At 44.1% G+C, this 24,804-nt stretch overlaps 1 protein-coding gene and 1 long non-coding RNA gene across 2 annotated transcripts; one reads left to right on the forward strand and one right to left on the reverse strand.

The window, feature by feature from the left end:
* Window positions 1–14,678: 14,678 nt before the first annotated feature.
* On the reverse strand, window positions 14,679–20,264 carry LOC146963752 (uncharacterized). Its single transcript, XR_015034693.1, has 2 exons — window positions 20,064–20,264; window positions 14,679–16,022 (listed from the first exon to the last, which is right to left on the reverse strand). It is a non-coding gene; the product is annotated as an uncharacterized LOC146963752 (long non-coding RNA).
* Window positions 20,265–20,558: 294 nt separating this feature from the next.
* On the forward strand, window positions 20,559–23,708 carry sox11a (SRY-box transcription factor 11a). The gene has a single exon (XM_085766674.1). It carries the CDS (start codon window positions 20,845–20,847, stop codon window positions 21,952–21,954), a length of 1,110 nt encoding a protein of 369 aa, XP_085622800.1. The 5' UTR covers window positions 20,559–20,844; the 3' UTR covers window positions 21,955–23,708.
* Window positions 23,709–24,804: the final 1,096 nt, after the last annotated feature.

A 24,804-nucleotide genomic window follows, 5' to 3' on the forward strand; every position in this document is an offset into this window, starting at 1 on the left:
GTCTGTGGCACATGTCACCAGCCTCATTAGTACGTATATGGAGTTTTTATTTTTATTTTTATTTTTTTTGTGAATAGCTATACCTGCAAAAAAAAGTTATTGACTCCATCCCTATTGTCAAAAAATGAGTTGCCTGCCCCTTATCCTTTTTTTTCTTCTTCAATGTGTCACATTTGGCATCACGAACGTGCCAGAAAACAAGATTAGTAAACAGCAGAAAGCGCCATGACTGTGTCACCGTTACTTTTTAATATCTTTTACTTCAGCCGCCTCAAACTCAACGCTAACTGAACGGCTTTTGAGCGTCGCTTCAGTGGAAATGGACGAGATTTGTGGCTGAGGTGACAAAGAGTCGCAGAAATCAGTGTCACCACACTGTGCAGGAAGGGGGGGGGCGAAAATTAGCATGTCTACCTCGGTGTCATGTTTCCATCACTGGCGATGGAAGCTGGAGAGGAAAACTACCCGTGACTGCTGCTGAGTCATTTGACCCAGAAATGAATGCTGATTGTTCTTCTTCACACTGGAGACAAAAGCCAGATGTTAGTCAGTGTTTTTTTTGTCCATTGCAAAAGGGGCGGTAGATTGTACTTAATGTAAATAAGATGTCTTTTAGATTGATTGTATTTTTTTTTTTTTTTTGTAGATAAATATTCATCATTACTTCTTATCATACTTTATTTTTAATAGAGTTTATTATGATCAGATTTTCACGTTTTTAAATGTTAAATGAAGAACATGTATTTGACTTATTTTTATCCAGGAAATAGTTCTTCAGCCCTCCACATACCGAGTGTCTCACCTGGTGTGATATTCATCAAAGGCCCACTTTCACAAATGCAAACCCACATGTTCAGGCACACAATGTGAACCACATACACACTCGCTCACACACACACACTCCTTAACCACAGGCCAGTATCTGTGGTATGAGGGGTTCTTGTTGCTAGACAGCTGCATGCCTCGGCCTCTTCACAGCGGTCGACTGAGCTCCGAGGAGCTTGACAAAGAGGCTTAAAGTCCTCCCTAAGTCTCCAGCCCCTAGGTCGTCTGCATACCCCGAGCCCAGCTCTGGAAAAGGCCTGAATGCAAGTTTAGCAGCTATGGTTACACCCCGGCAGACCCCTGCCGCCGCTCTTGCTTGCATTACCATTTTTTCCCTGGGCTACTTCAGTCTTATAGCCCAGCAACAGGTTCCTCTGGTGCTCTCCTCTTATTTCATAACACGATGAAAGAACTGACGGACACACTGCTGCTACCGATGGACCGATGTTTTTTTTTTCTTCCGTGTGCATGAGCATGGGGATCTATGTTTGTGTCTACGTCTCTGCCGGGGCCGTGTACAGACAGCGGTGCAGTCACGTTCGACAGTGATTTGAATCTGTGTTCTCTTCACTTTGTGTTTTTCTTTCTTGTTTGTTTTGTTTTGCTTTGCCGGAGTGTTCTCTGGCGTGAGGGAAGAGCAGCTTGCAGTGCGTACAGAGTTTCTTGGCCGGTTACCTACTGTACCGCAAATGTCTGTGACACAACCTCAGTGGAGAGACTGGAGGGTCTATTATGGATATGGACGATAAATCATCACCCATATCCACCCTGTCTGAAGGCACACACACACAGAGAGGAGGGTAGGTGAAGGAGTGGAGACCGGCGTGTGTGCAGACATAATAGACCTACACCATAAATGCTGCACATACATAGAAAAGCAGGAGAGGAGCAAATGCACAGCCAATGAGAAACTACTGCAGGCATCTCAGTAAATGAGGGAGGTATGTGTATATGTGCATGTATGTATGTATATGTGTGTGTGTGTGTGTACATGTGTTCTATACTGGACCAGTTTGTACCTGTGTGTATGTCAATTGTGAGTGTGTGTGCCTGTGTGGGAGGCGGTATTCAATGTCGGCAGCTGGAAGTACTCAAGCTGCTGCTGCTGCAGAAAGAGAGAGAGAGGGAGAGAGATACAGAGAGGGAGAGAGGGAGAGAGAGAGAATGAAAGAGAAGAGACGCCTGCACAAGAAAGAGAGGCTAAGAGAGGTACCAGCACAGGCTCCCTCTTTACAGGGGCTGAGCTCTTGCAGAGTGAAAGCCCCTATAGAAAGAAAGCAGGGTCATCTCAACAGCGCAGCGGCCTTGCACACACAAGTGCACACTCTTGCGCAGACACACGCGCACACACACAACACCACACATGCTGGAGCAGAACAACACCAGGGCCAGCGTGAGTGCAGCGAGTGCACAGCAGTCCTCCTCAGGAAGCGGGTCTTGTTTAGACTTACAGCTATGTGCAAAGAATAATAAGGACCAGGACAATGTTGGTACAGACATGCAACACTCCCCTGTCAGCCTTTTATGTCTGCAGAATCTCCCTCTTCACTTGGACAGATACTCCCTTTGTGCAATATTGTAGATGAAAGAGGATTAGGCATACCTATGTTATGGTCAGTGCCGAGGCTCCCACCCGGCGATGCCAAAACAGTCGGATGAAAGATTTTGTGGTTTTTGAAACTCACTGCAGGTATTTTGCCATGCTCCTTCTGGAAGTTATTCAAGTTCACGTCCTTTCTTTCTCCCTCTTTTCAAACCACACTGTCATTCCCTCTTTTTTTTCCAGGGGAAAAGGTAATGAAGGGGAACCGAGTTACTCGGCTTAGAAGTGCCAAGCCTGTGATTTTCACTGTGAAGTGTTAAAAGTTACAGTGCACAGCTGAACTTGTATATTCAAGCATTTGGCAGAGTTACAGCTCCCCAGCTAAGCCACATGTTTCAAAGTTTCAAACTTAACAGCAAAATGAACAGGTGTCTCAGACAAGGTTTCTGTTCTTCTTGGAAAAATATGTTTGTGTACGTGCTTTGAGTGTGAGTGTGTGTGTGTGTGTGTGTGTGCACGCACACTGACCTCCTCTTCTCTCTGTCACATTAAAACAGGCCAGTCGGGCTCAGGGCCCTTTTTTTTCTTCCTTTTTACACACATCTTCACTGTAATGGACACCTCCAGTTTTGTGGGGGGAAATACAGTCCTGTACTTTGTGCCTCCCCCTGACAGAAACATCAGTGAATCAACCCAGCGATTTCAGTGGGTCATTCCGGAAGATTCTGTTACCTTTCAACAAGCAGAGAGGGCCCCCAGGGCTGAGGCCAGGGAGAGGCCAGGGAAATATAGGGAGACTGAGAGAAAAGAGGGCAGAAAGAAAGAAAAACGCAGATGCCAAAGCGGAGATGGTCAGATCTTGAAAAGGAAGAAGATGGAAGTGTAAGTCGGAAAGCTTTGCAGAGAGAGTGAGTGAGTGAGTGAGAGTGTGGCGGGGCAAGAGGAAAGATCTTGAGACGCAGTGAGGGTGTGAGAGTACTCAACTCAGTAGAAATCCTCGAGTTCATACCGTGTTCCAATCAAAGTCCATTGACCTGGCAGGCCTGTGACAAATTATCCCAGCGGCTCTACATATGACTCAATCAGCATGGCGGATAGCTTTCTGATGAGCAATAGGTCTCCTCGTATATCAGCCAAATCACCCCCTGATGACTGCATCAACACGCAGCCTACGCCTCTCCTCTAAGTGGAAGGCGAAAGGAAAATCTCGAAATCAACTCTTCCAAAGGTACCTGTTGTTTAAAGAGCACCTTTACACCCATGATGCACTTGATTCTTCCGTCACTTCTCCACTATAGTTCAAGACCGAGGTGTATTATGTTCAAGTGGTGGCGCCTTTCAAGTAGGATACGCATCTTCAAACCGACTATATGAACAGTCGGTACCTGAACGTGCATAAATTCCAGGAGTAAATTAAGCAGTAGAGAAAATTAGCGTACATGCAAACACAACACAGACGTGTCCTCCTCTATAAGCACAGCGGCCACGCAGACACAGCAGCTGCAGGCTTTAGTTTGAACCTCTGTTAGCTGTCCATTACATAATGTCTAGATTGAATGGATATTGGATGCCACCACATCAAGCAGAGCTCCATCTGCGGCTGCTGGGTGGGTACACACCAATCACACATGAGAGACAAGCCAGAGGACACCTGATACGCTCGCTGAAGGCAAGTGAATGGATTTACTCTCGCAGAGCTCTGAGCCATGAGTAGTGAACATCTAAAGGCCCACCTCTCCTCTTGTAATTGAAAGTGCACTCACTAGCAGAGCAGCAAGAATGTGTATATATATCTTACTTGAGAGATTCTCCCGGGAGGGTGTCTACGGGGCGTTTCATTTTAAGTTGCTATCTCTCACATGGGCAAACTAATCAGAGAGACAGATGAAAGGTGGGGGCCAGAGGAGGGGTCAGCTACTCAGTGATGGCTTCCTCTGATGGCTGGGTGACCCCTCACCCCTGCAAGAGGATCCTGGGTAAGGAATAAGCCATGTGTGATGATGAAACTCAGAACGCTAGCTCCTGGGGCTCTGATGACTTAACCCAACCTCCATATTGGGTCTGCATGTTTTGAAACCGTATTGATACAGATAATCTTTTTCTGTTTGCTTCAAAAAATTGTCCGGTTGCTGCTTTTGCACCAGTTCAATGTATAATACATTTAACCTTCAGCACTGGTTAAGATCAGGGAAGTAAGAACAGAAGCTAGACGTCTCCATGTTTCCCATTTAGCCTTGTTTGGTGTAATGAATTTCCCATCTGCCTTCAAAGCGGAGACATAGTCATCCATTTATACATTTATAATTGGACATGTTGCATAAACCAGATTCCTGTGCTCAATGGAGCCTTTCATTGCACACTAATCAGACCAGATACCGCCAGACAAAAGCTATATTTACTTGCATCATGTTCCAACAAGCCGCACTGGAAACAAACTGCTCTTACATTTTGGATTAGGTGTCGGTGCACAGCAGCAAACAACAACAGCAGCCCGGGTCAGGAAGTTCAGCGGCGCGATACGTTTACAGTCACTGTGCCGTCTCCACGCTGCTGGTCAAAGGAACCACCTTATTTATACAGCTACAGCTCTGCGGCAGAGGAGCTGTAAAAAGTTAAGAGAACCCCTCACCACCACACACACACCCACACACTCACATACACACCCGACAAGAACCGAAAGCGTATTTTTCACTGCCTTTCTTCTCTGCGTGTTAGCAGTACGAACTTAATGCTCAGCGGAGAGGATATTAGACTGTTTATGGTTTATTAATTGTTTCTGAGGGAGTGGCAGTCCAAGCGTGACCTGCTGTTAACTACCATATAAAACATCCACATGTTCACAACATCTGGGGGCTTCTAAGTAAACAATACAGTGAAATATACTTTCTACATGTAACATTTTTTTGGCTCAAGCAGAAGGCACGTCTGCCTCTGCAGCTGCTTGGCCTTTTTAACTCCCTCAGTCGTGTCGGCACATGTCCACTGTCAGGGACCGGTGCCAAAAACGACCACTGTGTTCAATTATATTTCAGTAATTGTGTATGATACACATTAATCAAATCTAATAATCAGTTTTCAACGGCATATGGTTAGCAGCGCTGCACTGTCAAGTGGAAAAATATCTACAAAATACCTTGGTGTGCGAGTAAGTATTCTAAACTTAAGAATACATTAAGTTAAAATGTCATAATCAAGTTCGTAATTACCATAAATATGATTTCAATGCCAGCTGAGGCTTACAGATGCAAACCAGAATAGTAAGCAGTTGGATCAGATGTGTTTGTGTGTGTGTGTGTGGCATAAAACACAGAGGTGGAATTAAAATCTGATGTCATTAAAGTCTGGCAGAGTATCACATTATTTACATGATGTAACCTTCCTCTGCCAGGATGTGTCACTCAGGCCTCCATCTGCTGCAGCACAGAGCACCACTGTGTGTGTGTGTGTGTGCACAGGCACAAAGGTACTGCAGCAGGCCTCTCTCATACGTGACCCAAGTGATGGCCTAAAGCTGTCACAGCTCTTTCCTGTGGGAAGAAGGAGATAGCTAAACAACTGATTATGTGTTCCAGTCACCCACAAATACTGCTGATAGCATCTCTCTGCCAAGAGAGAGTGGTCCAAGTGTGACAGAGGTGTGTGAGTGTCTGAGTGTGTGTTTATGCACATGCATGATAAATGAGCTGCTATACGCTTTGTATCCTCAGACCATGTCTATATTAAAGCAGAGCGAGGTTTATTAAGAATAGATTTTGATACGGTAAATATATTAAGGCAGATCGTACAGGTTGTAATAATTTACTCAGCCCTTACATTTCCATTAGACTGATTTAGAATTTCAAAGGATGGAGCTCCTGTGAACAACTTGAGTCCAGAGGCATTTATGAATTGACTGAGACTTCATCTGTCGGAGCTTTGATGTTTTCCTCATTTTTTCCTGTATTATTCTTTCATCCTTTTTTTTTTAATACCCTCAGCATTTAATGGGTCCATGAATGGGGCTTCTTCATTGAGAACACCTGTGCAGCAGTTAAAATAAGCAGGCCTATCTAATACTTCTACCATACCATGTCTATCTTTGAGCTTCTTCTGTTCCAATATAATCAAACAGGAAGACACACATTTCCTGTCTTTGGCCCACATGGACTGGGAAGGTAACCAATATACATGCACATGCTGCTGAAACTTTTTTCCCTCTCATCTTCTCCTCACTGTCTCCTGCTTACTCACTCCACTGTCTGTCTCTCTCGTGCTCTCTGTGTTTCAGTAAGAGTATGTGTGCTCACTTTCAAATAGAGAAAAGAAAAGAAAAAAGAAAAGAAAAGGCAGCAAAGTTTGCTGGAGCTTTGAGCTTTCCCCTTGATCTGGATACAAAGCTGTGAGGTTCATGTTGGTTCACGTTTGGTTTCCACCGGAGCTCAAAGAGCTAATTGTGTGCTGCAACATCACAGTGTGACACAGCGACTGACTAATGCATTAGCCATCGTTGTGTTTGATAGACACAAACACACACACACACGCACACGTACAGAATACCCGGCGCCACTCATAACACACCTCACCCCTTGTGATGTAGCCATGGGAGCCTTGTCGTGGCTGCTCACTTGTTTTGATGGTGGTCGGTGTCACGGCTGGTTCACATGTTGTTTTGATCCCTGCTGTCAGAGCCCAGTGAGCTCACACAGACACAGCTGGCTTGGGTGGAGCCGCCAGGGTTACACAGGGAGTTGAAGGACATGGATCCTTGCCAACACATTTTATACATAGCGCATATCTTACAAGTGCAGCTGAGAATTAGAGATAGGGGATCCTCGCCCCTTGCTGCCCACCCTACCATCTGCCCGCCTGGAGCTGGGGACTCTGTGGCTTAGCTTCCATATTACCAAGCATGACAGCCCTGCCCTCAATCAACCTCTCATACACACCTCTCCTTCTCTTCTCTTCTCTTCTCTTCTCTTCTCTTCTCTTCTCTTCTCTTCTCTTCTCTTCTCTTCTCTTCTCTTCTCTTCTCTTCTCTTCTCTTCTCTTCTCTTCTCTTCTCTTCTCCCTTACCATTTTAATGACAGGAGTATGTTGGTGTGAAACTTGCCTCTTCTTAATGTCAGTGTAAATGAGAGATTACTGGCCTTTAACAGCAGAAAAGAGGGAGAACATTATTTTCCTCTCGCCGTCTAATTTGGTTCTTGCTCGGAGGGGACTGCAAGGCCAGCAAAGGTTAGGTCTCTGCAGCGCTGTGTGTGTGTGCGCGCGCGGATGCTTGTGAATGTGTGTCGGTGTGTGGCTGAGTGTCTCGGTGGAGGTTACAGGTCTCAGAGTGGATATAATTAGAAACTTCCGTGCAGCTTTTAGAAAAATAGTCAGCTTCCCCTTGCTTGTTTTCCTTTCACCATTTATCTCTTCTCTGGTGACACGATCAGGGAGTTAACCACCATGTCCATCTCTGTGTCTCGACTTGCCCTCGTTTTTCTGTGCTGGTGTAAATCTCACATCCTGCTCCCCGTCAGCCAAATAAAACAGCAGGACTGGATAGAGCACATGGAGGGGAATCCCTAGAATCAGCGTGCGTGAAACCTCACAGATCCTCATTCCTCTTTCTAAAGCGGAACGAGGAACTCGGAGCGCTGAAATAACTGTCGAAACAGTTGTTTAGCAGTCCTCTAATGACTTAAACTCAGATATATCAACAGAGAAAGTCGAACGGAGATAGTCTAGGACATATTTTGGCACCGCTTTTTAGCTTAAATTAGCCATTTCCTCCGGTCATGTCTCTGAAGTGGAGTGGTGGGTTGGGAGCAGTCTATTTCATACATCATCACTGTAATCCCTAAGATGTGAAGATACCGCACATCAGGTCACTCCTGCAGACATGAAAGCTCCTGCACATTTAGGACGAATGACAGTTATTAGTAGAAAGCTGTTGGCAGATAACTAAGTGAGAATTCTCCAGTGCCTTTCATCCTCCTACAATCTGCTATAAATAATGGCAGGTTACTGAGGATAGGCTGAGAGACTCGTACACCTTCTCCTGGCTGCTGCCACCGGCCTGCTTCTTCTCCTATAGCTGTCACGGAGGGCTTAGCGCACACACACACACACACACACACACACACTATTCCCACATTCAGAGCTTCACATTCTCATACACTGTCTGAACTACAACTGAGGGGCTGCAGAGCAACAGCCGACTCATGACGCCCGCTGATGTTAACTATCCCCACTGATCCATACACAGAGGAGAAAGGATGTGTTCTCTCGTCTCCATAGCTTTTGTGTTGCACCTTAATACAGCTAATTAAACATTTTAATCAAGGATAGCACTGTATTGATCTCAATCCATGCTAAGGGGGAAGGAGGGGGGGTTAGTGTTAACTATACCGCTCTGATTATTCCTGCTCCGCTAGAGCTGTCACTCAACCTCCCAATGATCCCATCAACTCTCCCTCCTGCCACTGTCAAGACAGCGGGCCAGTAAAAACAATGAGTTGAAGCCATCCCGGACTTATAATTAATCTCTTGTCGACTTCTATTGACACGTCCACTCTTTGATTAAATAATTACCTAAGTGCCATAAGCCGCAATGATTGAGTCATAATCCTGAATAAGCTGTAACCAACTATGGTCACCTCCTTCACTACGATTAGCTCATCGTTTGCTCGGCTGCCAGAGCAGCAGCCCCCCCCATCTGTTCTAGTCTGGTTCCGTGACAGCAGTTTTGGGTTTTTGGGGTGTTAATGGAGGCTGGTGGTAATAGGTTCTCGCTCGACTCCTGGTTACAGTTAGGTGGAGTGTGCGCGTATGTGTGCGCAGGTACAGACACGTGCGCGCACATATGCACATGTATGCAAATAGATTCACACGCATGTCTGCACATTCTGACAAGAACGGTTTCTCATATTATACTAACACACCACAACCACCCACAGCCACCCACACACACTTCTCTTCACACATGCAGCCGCAAAACACATGCAAGTCTGCCCACCTGCCCACCCAGCGCTCCCACACCTCACACATAAACAGCCTGGCATCTGTCACAGGAACGGGTCACACACACACACACACACACACACACACACACACACACACACACACACATGCGCCCAAACACAAGCACATCCAGACACACAAACACCGTCCTGGTGTCTGCAGCGAGCGTGCCCTCTTGACCCTTTGACAGGTACACGGAGGATCTCAAAGTGAGAGGAGAAGCCTCAGAGCAGGTCTACAAGTCAGAGATGTGCCCTCTCCATAGGTAGCTGTCCAACTCCTCAGGGCTCCAGGGGACGGCGGTGCCTCTCCCAGGAAGCCATAACTCTCCTCTCAGGAAGTGAGGTGTGTCTGGAGCGGTATCTACATCTGTCTGGGAGAGAAGCAGGAGGACAAGAGGTCAGACAAGAATGGGACCACTTATATCATGTTTTATGTATGACGTGTGGCATGTGTTTGAATATTTACATGTGTCTGAAGGTGATGCAAATAGAGAGGAAAAAAGAGGAAGGAAGTTCAGAGAACTGTGCTTCCTTTGTCAACAAAGACTCTCTGTAAACACTTGAGCATGATGCAATTCCAGAGCTGCACCAGTAACACCCACAGTGCCTATCATCTATTGATCAGAGGTCCACATGCATATTAAGGTTTACAAAATCAGTGATTGAGTCTCTTATTGAGTATTCAGCCAACTATGTTCTGAAAGAGTCTAATTTCTTACTCATACAGACTTGTTGAACAGATTTTCAGGGATTTTTTTCATATTTTGTTTCACTTGGTCATTGAAGAATTTTTCCATCTTCTCATATCCTTTAGCAACAGCTGTGACCTTCAAATGTGAACATTGATTCAAGACTCTTTCTTCCCTGATTCCTGATGGTTTCTCAAATTCCCTGTGGTCCTATGTATGTTGAACGACCCTTGAAATAACACGTATGAGGAATATAAATGATCAGCCCCCACAAAGTCAAGTTAAAAGCTTTGGGGGTGATCCACGTGAACTCTTAGAACACTCCCAGGCATATAATTAAAAGGTAGTTTCTAATTTCTATGAGAGTAAATTAGCGCCTCGGCTTCATTGTTAAATCATGGCTGGTGGCACGTAGCCTGGGGAGATGGATTGAATGGATCAGAGAGGGTTGGACAGTCACTGGATAATTTTGACAATGGGGTTCGGGGGTATCATCCATCACTCAAGAGCTTACATGAAAGTTTTGACAGGTAGAGGTCATGGCAATGTGGCAGGAGCCAACAGAGATGGATGCCTTTAATTTGGGTAATGAAGAGTTAACCATCTTGGGAGAGCAAGAAGAGCGTTAAATGGGAGAGCCATCCGCCATTAAAAGAAAGTCTTATTTAATTCCTCCAGCCCTAATGAAAGACATCGAAACACAATCCTTGATTGACAATGAGGCCCCAGCTGTAATTCCCTGCAGACAGTTCACTTAAGTTCCCTCCCTTGTTAATCTCAAATATAATGAATTGCAAAACTAAGGTTAAATGTGGCAGCGTGAATTCATTAACACTAATACATTAGACCATAAGATGATTTACAGTGCGGTCTCTCTCTTATTTTCATTAACGGTGAATGGCTTTGATTTAGCTGAGATTCCGCCGGCCTGCTCATCCTCACCATCAATCTCACTAGCTTGGTCATTGTCCTCCTTTATATCTGACCTCTTCACTTGAGAATGGAGCAGAAGAATGAGAACGTGTAGGAGCAGACAACCTGGTGAAAAAATTATTATTCTGCTTTTTAGTGTGAGTACAAGACCCCTCTTTATCGCTTCCTCTGCAATTATATTCATCCTGAGCTGTCATTCAACTTCATCCTTGACCCTGGTCTTATTGTTGCAGGCTTAAGGGTGGTACTTTCTCCAAGATAACAGTTAATGCACCACTGTCTACCAGCAAATGCCTGCAAAGTCTGCCTCACACTAAAACACCAGGGACCTTATCTGCATACTGAGCTGATAGTTATATAGACATTCAAAATGCATGTACATGCTCCCCTATCATTCATTAACCAAAAGAAAGGTATCAGAAATGCATGTTTCTTTCCTAGGTGTAATTCTAATATGTCAACTGCACAGTATATTGAACATGGCGTTACAGATTGTGGGCACTCAGTGGCTTGGGCAACACTCCCTGTCTATTCATATTAATGCTCAGAGGAATGTCATACATAAATCAGCCTATTAAGGTTACACACCCGCAAGCAACATGGCATGTGCCCAATTTGCCTCACAGAAAAATTGCATATATGCATCTACTTCCTGTATGGCCATTTGCTTTCTGAAATATGAAATGAGTGTGTGTACATTTGTGAGCGGTGGCGGGTGCGAACAAGCACATGTAGTATGTGCTGTCGTGTGCTCGAATCCACAGAGCTCTTATGCATAAACGTAACAAATTGTAACAGTGCACTAAGTAGTAGTTTCGGCAGCTATGCGGTGAGTGACAGGAAGGTTATGGGCTCCTAATGACAGGGGTTTTAAAGCTATAGCTACTGCTAATTGGGGTGACGTGTCCATCCCGTGTCCCCCCAAGACATGTCTTGCTACCAGGGATTAGCCATGATTAAAGTACTGGTCTTCCTAGTGCTTTAAGACCTTTCACAGTATTTATCCGCAGTGGTCAGATTACTCCAGTGATGGACAGATAGAGATCACAAGGGTCGAGGTATATCTAGACAGTTAGTTTGAAGCCTATTATAGCCACCTTAGATAGTGCAGCTTTGAAAGTTATATAAATCACCAGACGTGATATGAGATGGTGTCGTATATGCGTGAGACAAAAAGCCGATGATTTATTTATGCAATCAGCTTGTTATATAAAAGTGGCTCAAAAATAATGCCTCGGGATATTTCGCAATTCTTGTTAAAGGAAAAAAGGAGGCAGCTCTTACACAAAACACAATTAAAGAGTGTAAAATCATTATGTTCTGTTGGCAAACAATTTAGTCTAGCATCACACTAAGTACGCTATAATGGTTCTCTCCAATTAACAAGACACTAATTATGTGTTGCTTCCTCTACAGGTTTATCGAGGACTGTTTTATGAGCTGCCCTTTTCTCTCTTTTTTTTCAAACACTTTAATAGTAAATCTGTAATATTAGTTCATATTGATATGAAAACACAATAAAAACAGTTACACTTATCTTAAAGGGAGTGAAAACCCCCTAAAGTGGAAAATGGGAAACATGTTTCCAACTAAAAGTCACAGAGAAAAAAATTCACAGTGCTGATATACACTATAAGGAGTCATACAGTGAATCATATAAAGGAATAAACACGAAGCATGAATATTTATTGAATGTAGATTTTTATTGCTACTTTTGCGGGCACCAGCTGTGAGCCTCTTCGGTCATTATACCACTAAACACTGCAATGGCCACAGTAAACACATTTCCAAGGAGAAACACATTCACATTTAAGCTATGTCTGTTAGTCTTGGTTTGAAATGATCAAAAGTGCTAAGCCTTATTCTCTTTCCCTTGTTAGCCCATGCCTGTTCCACAGGAACCTCTCATGTGTTTTCATTTGTGAAGAAGGCAGCGAATTTAAAGGGAGCAGGAAACTCTACCTTGTTAAAATGAATTGTCATGTATGCTTGACAGACACTTATAATGAGATTAGTGTAGAGACGTATCAGAGAGGAAATGTTGGAAATAAGAGAAGAGCTAATCCGCTCACACTTTTATGACTAAATTCATTCTTTCCATGGTTTCTTGAAACTTTGCTTTCCTGTTCATTATCTGAATTGTCTTACAGCTCTCATCTTGTAATCCTGAGCTCCTCCACTGTCAAAAGAACTGGGTTTAAAAAGACCCCATGGGACTGGAATAATAAAGGGAAGATTTTTGTGTTGACGATATCAGATTTATATAAATATTTCATATTCAGGTATAACGCCTGATTCTTTCCTTGAAAGAGGTAAATTACTTCCACATATTAACATAATCGGTATAGAAAATCATACACACATATTAACCTAATCAGAGTCTAATCATGGTGCCATATGCAATCAAGGGTGAGAGGTTGTGACTAACACACACAACAATACCTTCCACTTCCACAAAGTGCTGAATATTTTCATACCAATCAAGAACTTCCACAAGCAGGATCTTAAACTTGTTCACCCAATAACAAAGAAGAAGAGCGCTCTAATGAAAGCTTTGCCACACCTGAGATGGCGACTGTGATGTGACACAGTCATTACCAAACCCTCTCTTATTGATTTCTAGATAGTTGTAAAACACTCTGCCAAGCACACAGCTTAGCCTTTCATTATCCCTAAGTCTCCTCCAATGACCTTTACTGTTAAGATAGTGATAGCTCTCAATGCATACAGGGGGGATGTGGAGGATTTGCAAAAGAGGACATTTATGAAAATCTTTCTTGAAGCCTGTCTAAGAAATCCTTAAGAGACATGAAGGAAAGGGCAGCGAGTCAGTATATGGAGAGGACATAGTGAAGCTCTGATATGGATGGAATGCAGGGGAAAATACCAGTCTATATGTGCATACATAATGCAAAGTAAAAAGGGAAGCCACAACACTCTATTGAAGTTTCCTTTCCTTTTCTGAGGCACCAGTGGTCTCTCCAGACATACACTCAGTACATAAATACATTTGAGGGGAACTTTACTTGTGATTCAACCAGAGAATAAAGGCTGATATTGAAATGACCTTCCCTATAGACTTTAGTTAGTTGGTAGTTAAAGGGGTTTCAGTCTTTATATAAGACAAACACCTTCTTTAATACCAGTTGTGATTTTCATGTTAAAATGAATGAGTGGATGTGATGAATAGGGGTGGAAAACAGGCCTATCTGATTTCCGAATGGTGTTCAACATCATCAGAGTTGACTTTACAATAGAAAAAGCTGTATGTTTTCATTCTGGCCCGCATGATTATGATTGTGTTTACAAAGTCGCACAGTGTTTACTTGGTGTTTTATCGCCGTGCAGGAATGACAAGTCCTTTACATCATTCTTCTGTTTTTGGACCTGTTGGCTTTCTGAGTGAACGGCTGCTTGGGGTTCAGCTAATTTCGCTTCAGTTTTAGGGGGTTATCAGTCACAATATGTGGTTTGAGGGATTGAGTTTCTCCCTCCCACTACATTGATGAAACCCCTGCTGGGGGGTTCCTGAGGGAATTCATCTTGTGCTGATAACTTTGAGCTATCTTATCTGCTCACTGTTCAAACAAGAGTGAATGCTCAGATTTGCTTCAGGTGTGTGTCTCTCTGTGGGTCCATTTCATCTTGTTTTTGTTTTCAAGGTTAAAGCCTGATTGATGCAGCTGATTTTCACAATGCTGTTTTTTTTGGTCCTGCCATGTCGAAGCTTGTGACTAAATCTCTTTCATTCATTTGTTGAAAAAGTAAAACACACAAGGGGCGATAGACAAGTGAGCCACAGTATTTGCACATTGATTTATGTAAAGGAAATGACCTTTGAAAGTGCATTTCTATGGAACTTAAAAAGCAGCAATTGTAACTGCAATAAAGTTAATATGAGCAGGCACTCGGCTCTGACTCATGGCAACACTACAGTCTGTCATTGTGCAATCATTATTTTACTATAAGACATTTTCAGTCATCAATTATCTTTAAATATCACTAAAAGTAATGTGAGGAATAACCATCAAGAGAAAAATAAAACTAATAGTCCCTGACTTTAATTCTCGGCCGTCCTACCTTCTAATTATAAAACCTTAAGGACCCAACACAAAGCTGCCTGAGATTTGTCCACGGGGCATGGATTCTCAATTTGTCATGCTGCTTTGAACTGTCACTATTCGACTGGTGTTGCAAAGATCATAAACCAGTAAAACTTCAGAGCACAGGATGCGACTGAGGGTGACTAAGCACAGCAGAGGCCCCCTCACCAGTCCCTACACAGACCGGCTTGTAGTCAACACTATCTTATCTCGAGAGGGGGCAAGTCTGGGCTGGCCGGCAGGGAAGCGGAGCGGCGTGGCTTCAGCGGGAAAAGTCCCACACTTCTTAGAAGCCAACCGCTTAGGTGATCAACAGATCTGTTCCTCTAAAGATTGATGCTGTTTTGGCTCCATGTTTCACTGCAGCAGCTTAATTATATTGATGAACTATTCCCCTGATAAACACAGTGTGTAAACAACCCATTGTGTGTTTTCTTTAACGTAACGATGTGTAGTTTTCATCCGGCTTGTATTAACATGGCAATAATAACTTTATGTTGGGTTGTCATTATTATGTTTCACAATCATACAAATGAAACTTTTCCTCGCTCCATCTATAGTCTCCACCAGTGTGAGAGAGAGAGCAGGACCTGACCTGCAGCCATACAATCCATCAGCATTAGTCCTACACAGTCTCCAGACTAAACACACTCTCATTACAGTGGCTGTGAGCGCCTGGAGGGCTCGTCCTCCACACAAGTTTATTAACACAAGGCACAATGTACAACACAAAACTAGGTACACTGGACTCTTACAGTAAACACCGCTTCAATGCCGCTGGTATATGATTAAAGGATTTAGATGGCCGGAGCTTATGGGGAATGACATTGCAATATGATTACTGAGGAGCGCACTGTGCTGTGTAAGCCTGAGTTTCTCTGGGATGATGTCATCTCCTCGGGGCTACAGTGGATTCCCGTTGGTTGGTGTATGGCAGCGTCTGTAGAAAAAGACAGAGAGAGGAGAGGAGAGAGGGAGGTAAAGACAGGAAACTCTTCACGCTTCCTTACAGCGTTCAAACAGTTGAGTTAGTTTCACCTGTACAGACTCATGTTAAATGTAGCCAGCTCAGATAAATCTAATTCACATGTCTCACATCCCGTACAGCGGTAATTGCCTCGTGGTTGGAACTGAGTGTATAGTTACAAATGTACTTGTGTCCTACACCCACGCTGAGGCTCGTTTGCTCTCACTGGCCATGCTCAAAAAAGTTTGTCGTCTCCCTCTGGGCTTTTGAGTCAAGCTGGAGTGTTTGGGTGAGGATTTAATGTGGAGGTTGTTGAATTTGGTTATATCATCAGTTACGGAGACAGTATGCAGATAATTTACATAAGATGAAGGAGTATTATCATAAAAATGCAATTTAAGTAGTGATAGTGCTGAATTCTGAGGGTTATGTTATTTTATAAAATATATTATGTGACAGGATTATTACTGCTGATGCATCAAAATGTAGCTGGTCAAGTCTGGCCACTTGAACCAGCTTACAGCCTGAAAAATAACTGCAGCTGTTGCTCAAGTACAGTGTGAATGAGGGGGATTATAAAGATGTAGTAGTATATAAAAGAAATACAAGTACAGGTACTTCACCTCTACTTCAATACATTACTTACGTAAACAAGTAGTAGACAGTTTTAATTTCTTCTCTTCCTGCACAACAATGTAAAAAATGACGCACTGATTGATGACCTCAGAGTAATGTTTGCTCCTTTTGAATTGTCCAAGTACAAGTGTACACAAAGTAGCAGTAGCGTTGGCCACTGATTGTGTTTGTGTGTCCCTGTGACAAACAATCCAGCACAGTGCTCAAGCATCAGCTGTTTACATTCACGACAAGATACTCCAGTCTTAAGTATCCGCTAAGCATCAGACCTTGAGAGACAGAGGCCACATCAAGGAGGTCAACAAAAGAACCTGACACCCTGGAGATACATTTGCATTAAGTCGAGAATGTAAAGCAACGAGGAGGCATACAAAGTGGCCTCGGAGGCACTAAACACTTGCGGTAAAAACAACAACCTCCAAACTGCTGCGAGATCCTCCTCATTGTCAAAACCTCCTCTTATCTTGAGAGCGAGGGAGGAGAGGAAGACAGACAGACAGACATGGTCTTTTGAGGAATGAGACCGTAGCGACAGGCGGCCAGCGGGACGAATCCTGCTGCAGCTGACAGAGCTCGTTTTAGTATCATCTCACGAGTTAAGACAACAAAATGGGCCGCAGTAACTGGCAACGGATGCGCAGCCCATAAATCTCCAGATATATAAGCTGATATTAGGTTTCACCTCCAGCCGCAGCCTGGATAGGAAGGACTTTAAGTCTGTATGGAAAGAGACAAGGGGGTGGATTTACCTTGTAGCACTTGCAAACTGGTGGAACTTGTTACATAAATTCTACGCATAGCACCAGATTACCATTAAGTGACTCCGCTATATGGGCTAGAAAAACACCACTTCACTGCTTTGCAATAAACATTGTAACCTGAGTGCACGGGACACTCAAGAATGTGTCTGTGAAGTGAAAAGTTAATTTGCGTTTTTATGTGCTACCAAAACGACCCCCCTTTTTCCTCATCAACTGTTTTGAACCCCCCCGGCACCCCTTCCTCTCTCTATCCTTTACCCATTGTGAAGCCATCAGATAGCGGCTTCCAGAAGTCCACACCTGTCTTAGGGCTATGCAGAGGAGATGGATCCATGCATTTTGAGCATCAGATAGCCTCTAGCCAGGGTTAGTATTGATCTAACGCTTCACTGGCCCTTTGTGAGAGCAGCAGCTGCTTTGGGGGGCTTTTAGATAAGCAATGCAAAGGGAATTGTTTCTCCTGAAACCCTCTTTCAATGTTTGTACATGAAAACCATCACTTAATTCAACACTCCATCGCTCTGGAATAAAATGTCCTCTCCCTTGACATGAAAAAAAGAGAAAAAAAAGCAGCAAATAAGCATTAAAACATCTGCCTTTAGGGTATTGGGAAAGCGTACGGTATTAGGAATCACACAGTGATAATGCAGCTCTCTGTATTTTCACTGTTTAATCATATGTAATCTCTTGAGTGAAAATGAAATGAAAACACAACATCCTTCAGTAAACCACAACTCTCTCTCTCTCTCTGTCTCTCTCCAGTCTGATCACCAGTCACTGAATGAGGCAGCCGGGGTGGGGTGAGGGGGGAGGGAGGGAGGGAGAAGGGAGAGGAGAGGGAAGGGAAGGGAAGGGGTGGGGTATTAGTGGTGCATCTGTGTGAGGCAGGCATGGCGATGAGACCCTCCCTAAGATGACTCATAGGCTGTATGGGCTGACACCAGCACCTCATTCACAGCCAATAATGAGCCATGCTAATGAGCAGGACAGCCACCCTGCATGCTCATCATTAAGCAGTCTTGTGATTCATGTCCAGCATGAAACCATCATATAAAGAGATAAGGCTGGCTGGAGCGGGGCTGGGATAAGATATGAACAGACGGGGGGACAAAACGCACCAAAAAAAAAAAGAAAAAGGTTAAGGCACTAGACTGCAGGTATCGTATACTGGCTGATGGATGTTTTTTAAATGTTTTTGTGAACAGATAAGTAGCTTCTAGGCAAATCAGGACAGAATAATCCACAGCAATTGATCTTAGTGGAATATCAGACTTCCACAAGCTGCGCACAAGGACCGTTTCCTAGAATCCCACATAGATATGTATTCAATATGTGCTTGCAAATTGAGTCTATATGTGATACCAGGCTATCAGTTCATTTGAAATAACCTCTTCTACCTTCGTCTGCACTGATCAGAAGATCAAATATGAGTCAAATGAATCCATCAAGGAAAAAAAAAAGAAAAAAAAAACACGCTGACAGTAAAACATGCATGTGCATGCGCCAACCTCCTGAGACTCCTGCTCCGACACATATATCTGATAAGGCTTAATCAGCACAGGGTGGTCATGATAAAGCATTTCAGTCCTATCTCTGTCTGAGAGAGAGAAGGAGAGAGAGAGAGACATGCAGACAGAGGGCTGCCTCTCTGAGGATGGAAAGGCAAGAGCCCCTCTCTCCCTCAAACTGCCTCAGTCTCCTTAGCCTTGTCTTCTTCTTGTCTTCCCCCCTGTGTGCCTCTTTTTCTCTCTCTCTCTCCCCGCTATCCTCTCCCTTGCCTTTCTAGCTGCCTCGCTCTGTATCAGTGGAGACACTTCTTAAGCCCCAGCTGGGGAAAATACGGTGGCTGGGTGGGGGGAGGGTTGCAAAAGGGTAAGTGATTGCCCTCTAGGGGACAAAGCAGAAAGAGAGAGAGAGGGAGAGAGGGGAAGAAGAAGGAAAAAAAAAGAAAAAAAAAAAAAGCAGGACGCCTTATCGCCTCAGCCTCCAATAGCACTGCTGGCTACCACCCAGATCCGGCGGGGAGGAGGAGGAGGAGTGTGGAGAGAAGGGGGTGGGGGTACAGGGGGGGACGCCAGCTAGATGCTACACTGCCTCTTGACACAGCAAACTCAGCAGGGAGCCTTCCATCCATTGCCTGGCTGTATGGGCTCAACTCAGGGCTGCACAGCCAAAACGTTGCCATCTGAATAAGTGCTGTTGCTCTGCCCTGCTAGTACACCAGCATTAATCCAAGTGGCTCAGAAATCACAGCACGTGTTTGCACTGACTTTATGATTCTGGGGGGGGGGGGTGAGGTGGGAGGAAATGTGTGTATTCCTATAGAAATGTCACTTGTGAACAACATCCTTATCAATATGTGGGCATACGGGATGCTGCAGGTGTGTTTTGGGAGCTCACGCATTGTAAACAAGATCTGTAAAGCAGAATGTACTACTGACCTATTTCCTTCATTCAAACCGCGACCTGGAAATAACAGGAAATAAATAGTGCTAAAATGAAAAAAAAAGAAAAGAAAAGAATAATCATAACACGTGGCCACTCAGAGACAAGAGTGAAATGCATGAGCTTGTACTAAAGTTAATGATGGTGAGTCTTCTTCCTCTAAAGCCATTACCAGCTGCTCAAATGTATCCCTCTACAGCAGTCAGGCAGGCAGGCAGTCAGGCAGGCAGGCAGGCAGTCAGGCTGGCGGGCGCAGCGACGCATCCAGGCGCCTGCAACAGTGTCCAAGCGCCACCTTCAGTATCCAACCTAAAGGTAGTAGGGGGAGAGAGGAGAGGAGGGGGGAAAAAAGCATATAATAACACAGCCTACATCTTTCCCTCCAGACACATCTGTACAACAGTGGATGTCTGCGTGGAGAATAAGCTCCTATCTAAAGTGTTTTCTTAAAAAATAATAAGGAAACAGACTTTAGTCTTATGTGCGCATTGGTGTATGGTGTTCATCTCGGGAGCGCATAGTGCTAACTGTGTGTTTAATATGCCTGTCTCGCCCGGCGTGTTGCCCCAGACACTGTGTACCACAAATCCCCACCTCCACTCCAATGAGAGCACGGGGAGGGAGGAATAAAAGGGTTAAGGGGAGTCTTGGATGGAGTCTGCAGGGCGGAGTGGAAGGGACGTGATTGGATGGCTGCGCGTGACGCAGGGGACATGAAAAAGCCGATAACTAGTTAAGAAGGCAGTTTGTAACTCTGGAAAAAGAGTGCAGAGCCTGAGACACACACATTACGCTAGAGGACGCGGACACGAAAGCCGGCGCAAACGCAAGAGAGAGTTGAACGGTGTGTGTGGAGGGGGGTTGGCTGTTCACAGACAGCACACACTGCAGCGTCCGGACACAACATTTAAAGAAAAGAAAACGGAAAAAAGTGACTTGGAAACAGAAGGACAATGGTGCAGCACACAGACAACAGCGAGACGGACGGGAGCATGTCCAGGGAGGCTACCGATTCAGAGGAGAGTGAATTTATGGCATGCAGCCCCGTACCGATAAACCCGGACTGGTGCAAGACAGCCACCGGTCACATCAAGAGACCCATGAATGCATTTATGGTCTGGTCCAAAATCGAGAGGAGAAAGATCATGGAGCAGTCGCCGGACATGCACAACGCGGAGATTTCCAAGCGCCTGGGGAAGAGGTGGAAGATGCTCAAGGACAGCGAAAAGATCCCGTTCATCAGAGAAGCAGAGAGGCTGCGGCTAAAACACATGGCCGACTACCCCGACTACAAGTACAGACCCAAGAAAAAACCAAAGCTCGACAGTTCGAAATCATCATCAGCACCGTCTCCGGAGAAGTGCGGTAAAATTACAAAGACTCCCAGCAAGAAGTGTTCAAAGATTAAGACTAAGAGCGGCTCCAAGTCCTCTCACGGCTACGGAGAGGACTGTGTGTTTCCCAGCTTAAAAGTTACAAAGACTGTGAAAAGTGAGCTCACCGATGAGGACGACGATGACGACTACGAGGAGGACTACCGGATGGGGATTAAGACGGGGGACGAGGAGCGCCTGAGGCCGTACAATGTAGCCAAAGTTCCCGCGAGCCCAACTTTGAGTTCCTCGGCAGAGTCCGAGGGGACGAGCATGTACGAAGAAGTGCGGAACAACAACAACAGACTCTTTTACAATATCAAAAACATTACCAAGCAGAGCACATTGCACGCTGCTTCCGTCTCACCAGCATCCTCCAGGTCGGTCTCCACATCCTCCTCCTCCTCCTCCTCATCCAGCAGCAGCAGCTCCTCTTCCGGCGAGGACGCGGACGATTTGCTGTTTGACTTTAGTTTAAATTTCGCCCCCAGCGCCTCAGGCTCGGAGCTGGGCAACCCCAATTCAGGAAACCTCTCCCTGTCTCTTGTGGATAAGGACCTGGACTCTTTCAGCGAGGGCAGCCTGGGCTCTCACTTTGAATTCCCAGACTATTGCACGCCAGAACTCAGTGAGATGATTGCCGGGGACTGGCTGGAGGCGAACTTTTCCGACCTGGTGTTCACATACTGAACTGAGAGAGGAGAGGAGAGAAAAAACAAGTTGCTCTAGTAATAACAGAGAAGGGAGAAATGAAATTATATATGTGTCCTGGTCAAGTTGTCCCGTATAGCCCTGCCTCCTGTGGGTTTTTCCTGAAGGGTCCTGGAGTGGAGGTGTTGGAGGACCAGGAGGCGAGGTCAGGTTTGAGGAATGAGATGCTTATGAAGCTGGTAGCAAAAAAAAAAAGAAAGAAAGAAAGAAAAAAAACAGCAAAGTCTGCAGACGGTTTTTTCTGGCAGCATGACAGGGTTTTATGGATTTTTTCCCCCGTAGGTCTGCATTTTACTGTTCAGCTTAAACGGACCACAAAGGGAAAAACACGTGAACTTCTATGCATCTTATCCTCTTAAAAACAAAAAAACTGCAGGGAGCTGAAAAACGGACTGTGGACTGACTCAAAGCAAATCTGTGAACTGACAATTGTTCAGGATGTTACTTTACAACGGTTTATGTAATTTCTAAATGCCGCAAAATGTTTGTTTGTTTTCTTTTTTTCTTTTTGGATTTTTTTTATTTTGTAACTGATTCCGTTTACCTCCTGGTTTGGAAAAATTTAAGCAGCCTAAACCTCTGCAGAGTACAGGTGTGGAGGGAAACATTTTGATACATAACAGACCTCATCTTTTTAAAAGAAAAGTAAGATATTTTCAGGCATATTTTTGTACAGTTAAAAGGGAATGTTCTTACTGTGCTTTCAGTGAGTTTCAGGCACTTCTTCCCTTTATCATTTGTTTTTAGCATGCAAGGGAGTCCTGGTTTTAAGGATTAAGTTAAATTAAAACTTGCATCAAAAATGCCTTGTGATTTTAAACTAGGTTTTGTACAGTTGTAGAGCAGATTTGTTGAGTATTTGTAGACGATACAATGGCATCATGGGGAACACATACCTCAGAGCTGGAACTAGTTTCAAGATTGTATATGTACTGTAATATAGTAAAGTTAGGAGTTTATGTATATCATACTCGTGATATGTGGATGGGTCCCAATCGCAGGTGTGAAACTGGATTTTGGTATTTTTTATGGCACATACTGTTTTTCCCCCCTCTCATTTTTTTGTGCAATATATACTCTTAAGATACAGACCATCAACAATTGTAGCAAGTGATGGAAAAACAGACTTGTGCACTGTCAACATCATTTCATGTTATGATGCTGAAGCCTGTCCAGGCAGAAAAATAAACAAATCAGCTGGAACTGATACAAAACAATTTAATATGGCCTCATGGTGTGGTGCATACTACAGAAACGGATAAGTATCACGATTTGAATGTTATTTGACACATACGATTGGGTAAGCATATCTGACACCAAACTGTTTTTGAATCTGACTGAAAAAAACAACAATTAGGGAAAAAAGAGAGAGTTCTGCAAAAGGGCATAGTCTGATAGAGAGGTGGTCTGGCATTAGTTGAACAAGCAAGCAAAAAAGAACATTCCATAGTCCTGTTTCATGAAATGAAACTTTATTTTAAAACTGAAGACTGCCTTCTTTTTTTAAAACATTAACCATAAACCTGTATTTTTTATTTCTTGCACTTAAAAAAAACAGATATTGTTTATTTTTATGTGGGTCTTACATATGAAGTCTGTTTGATAAAAGGTTTTGGAATATGACCTAATTATATGCCAAGACGTTTTGTTGGAAGTTCTAGGCAGTAGTTACTTCACATTCCAAGTGTGAACTGTCTTTGACTCATCTTTTAATAAATAAGTACCTACCACCATCGACTGTCCTTTCAGTTTGTGAATATATGTACACAAATGTGTTATTTGTTGCGTTTGAAAAGGATGTGATGACAGAATGATGCCTATTTTGTACATAGGCGGATACTCTGAAATGGATGGGCTCAAACTAACATGTGAATTCACATTTAATAAAAAGGAAAAAAGGAAAACTTGTAAACTGCAGTGTTGGGGTGCTTTACTGTTTCAATGTTGCATTTCTACTGAAACTTTTTCCCTCTCTCCCCAACATGACCCTCTTAAAATGGACACTGCAGCTTTAAGAAATTGAATTGCCCGCTTCCATGTGCCGAGCGCTGTGATTGGTGGGCTTGGTGGTCCCCTTGGAGACGGAGCTGGAAACAGGAGCCGCTCCTCTCTCAGTGTGTGGGAGCTCTCAGTCTGTCTGGCTTCCATTCAGAAAAGTAGCAGTCTGTCCAGCACTGAACGGCTCAAGAGCTGTGCGAACAGAGGGCTGGGAAAAAAAAAGTCAAACTCTGACATATGTTCACTCAGGGATAAACAATGGCACTTATTCCAAGCAGATACTGTATAATTTCTGGGAAACACAGAGGGACTTGTACAGAAACATAACTCACAAGTGACTCTAAAGTCCCTTAATCCTTCGTAATGTCACTAGTACATGTGGATCAGGGGTAGTAGGTCAGTGTGAATAATAGAGATGCTTTAAAATAATTATTCCAGCGGTTGCCAGCTGCGGTGCCTGAGTGCCACGGCTCCTCTTATTCACACTTAACGCCTGATTTTCATCTGGGATTTCAGATAAATTAGAGTAAATAGCTGGCAGGGCAGAAAACCATCAGGGATGTGGATGACAAGGACTGAATTAATCTAAACACAAACATAAACAGAAGTGGGTGAAATCGGAAGATAAATGCCTAATGCACACTAATATATATAATTGTGATACTGATTGATTGTGCATCAGTAGAGCTGCTGCTGATGTGATGGCTCAGACTGCTACAGCAGCTACGGTCCTGTCTGAGAGAATGCAGCGTGCCTCAGCCATGTATGATGTCATATTAAATACAATTAGTGAGGCAAAGCTTATATGATATGTAAAAAAAACGTGAGTTA

The sequence above is a fragment of the Trachurus japonicus genome, chromosome 22 (assembly GCF_045865225.1).
Source record: "Trachurus japonicus isolate A0001 chromosome 22, Traja_1.0".
Taxonomy (NCBI): Eukaryota; Metazoa; Chordata; class Actinopteri; order Carangiformes; family Carangidae; genus Trachurus; species Trachurus japonicus.

What these genes read in the sequence shown, in the direction of transcription:
- sox11a (XM_085766674.1), top strand. Translation starts at nt 20,845, where the DNA reads ATGGTGCAGCACACAGACAACAGCGAGACGGACGGGAGCATGTCCAGG.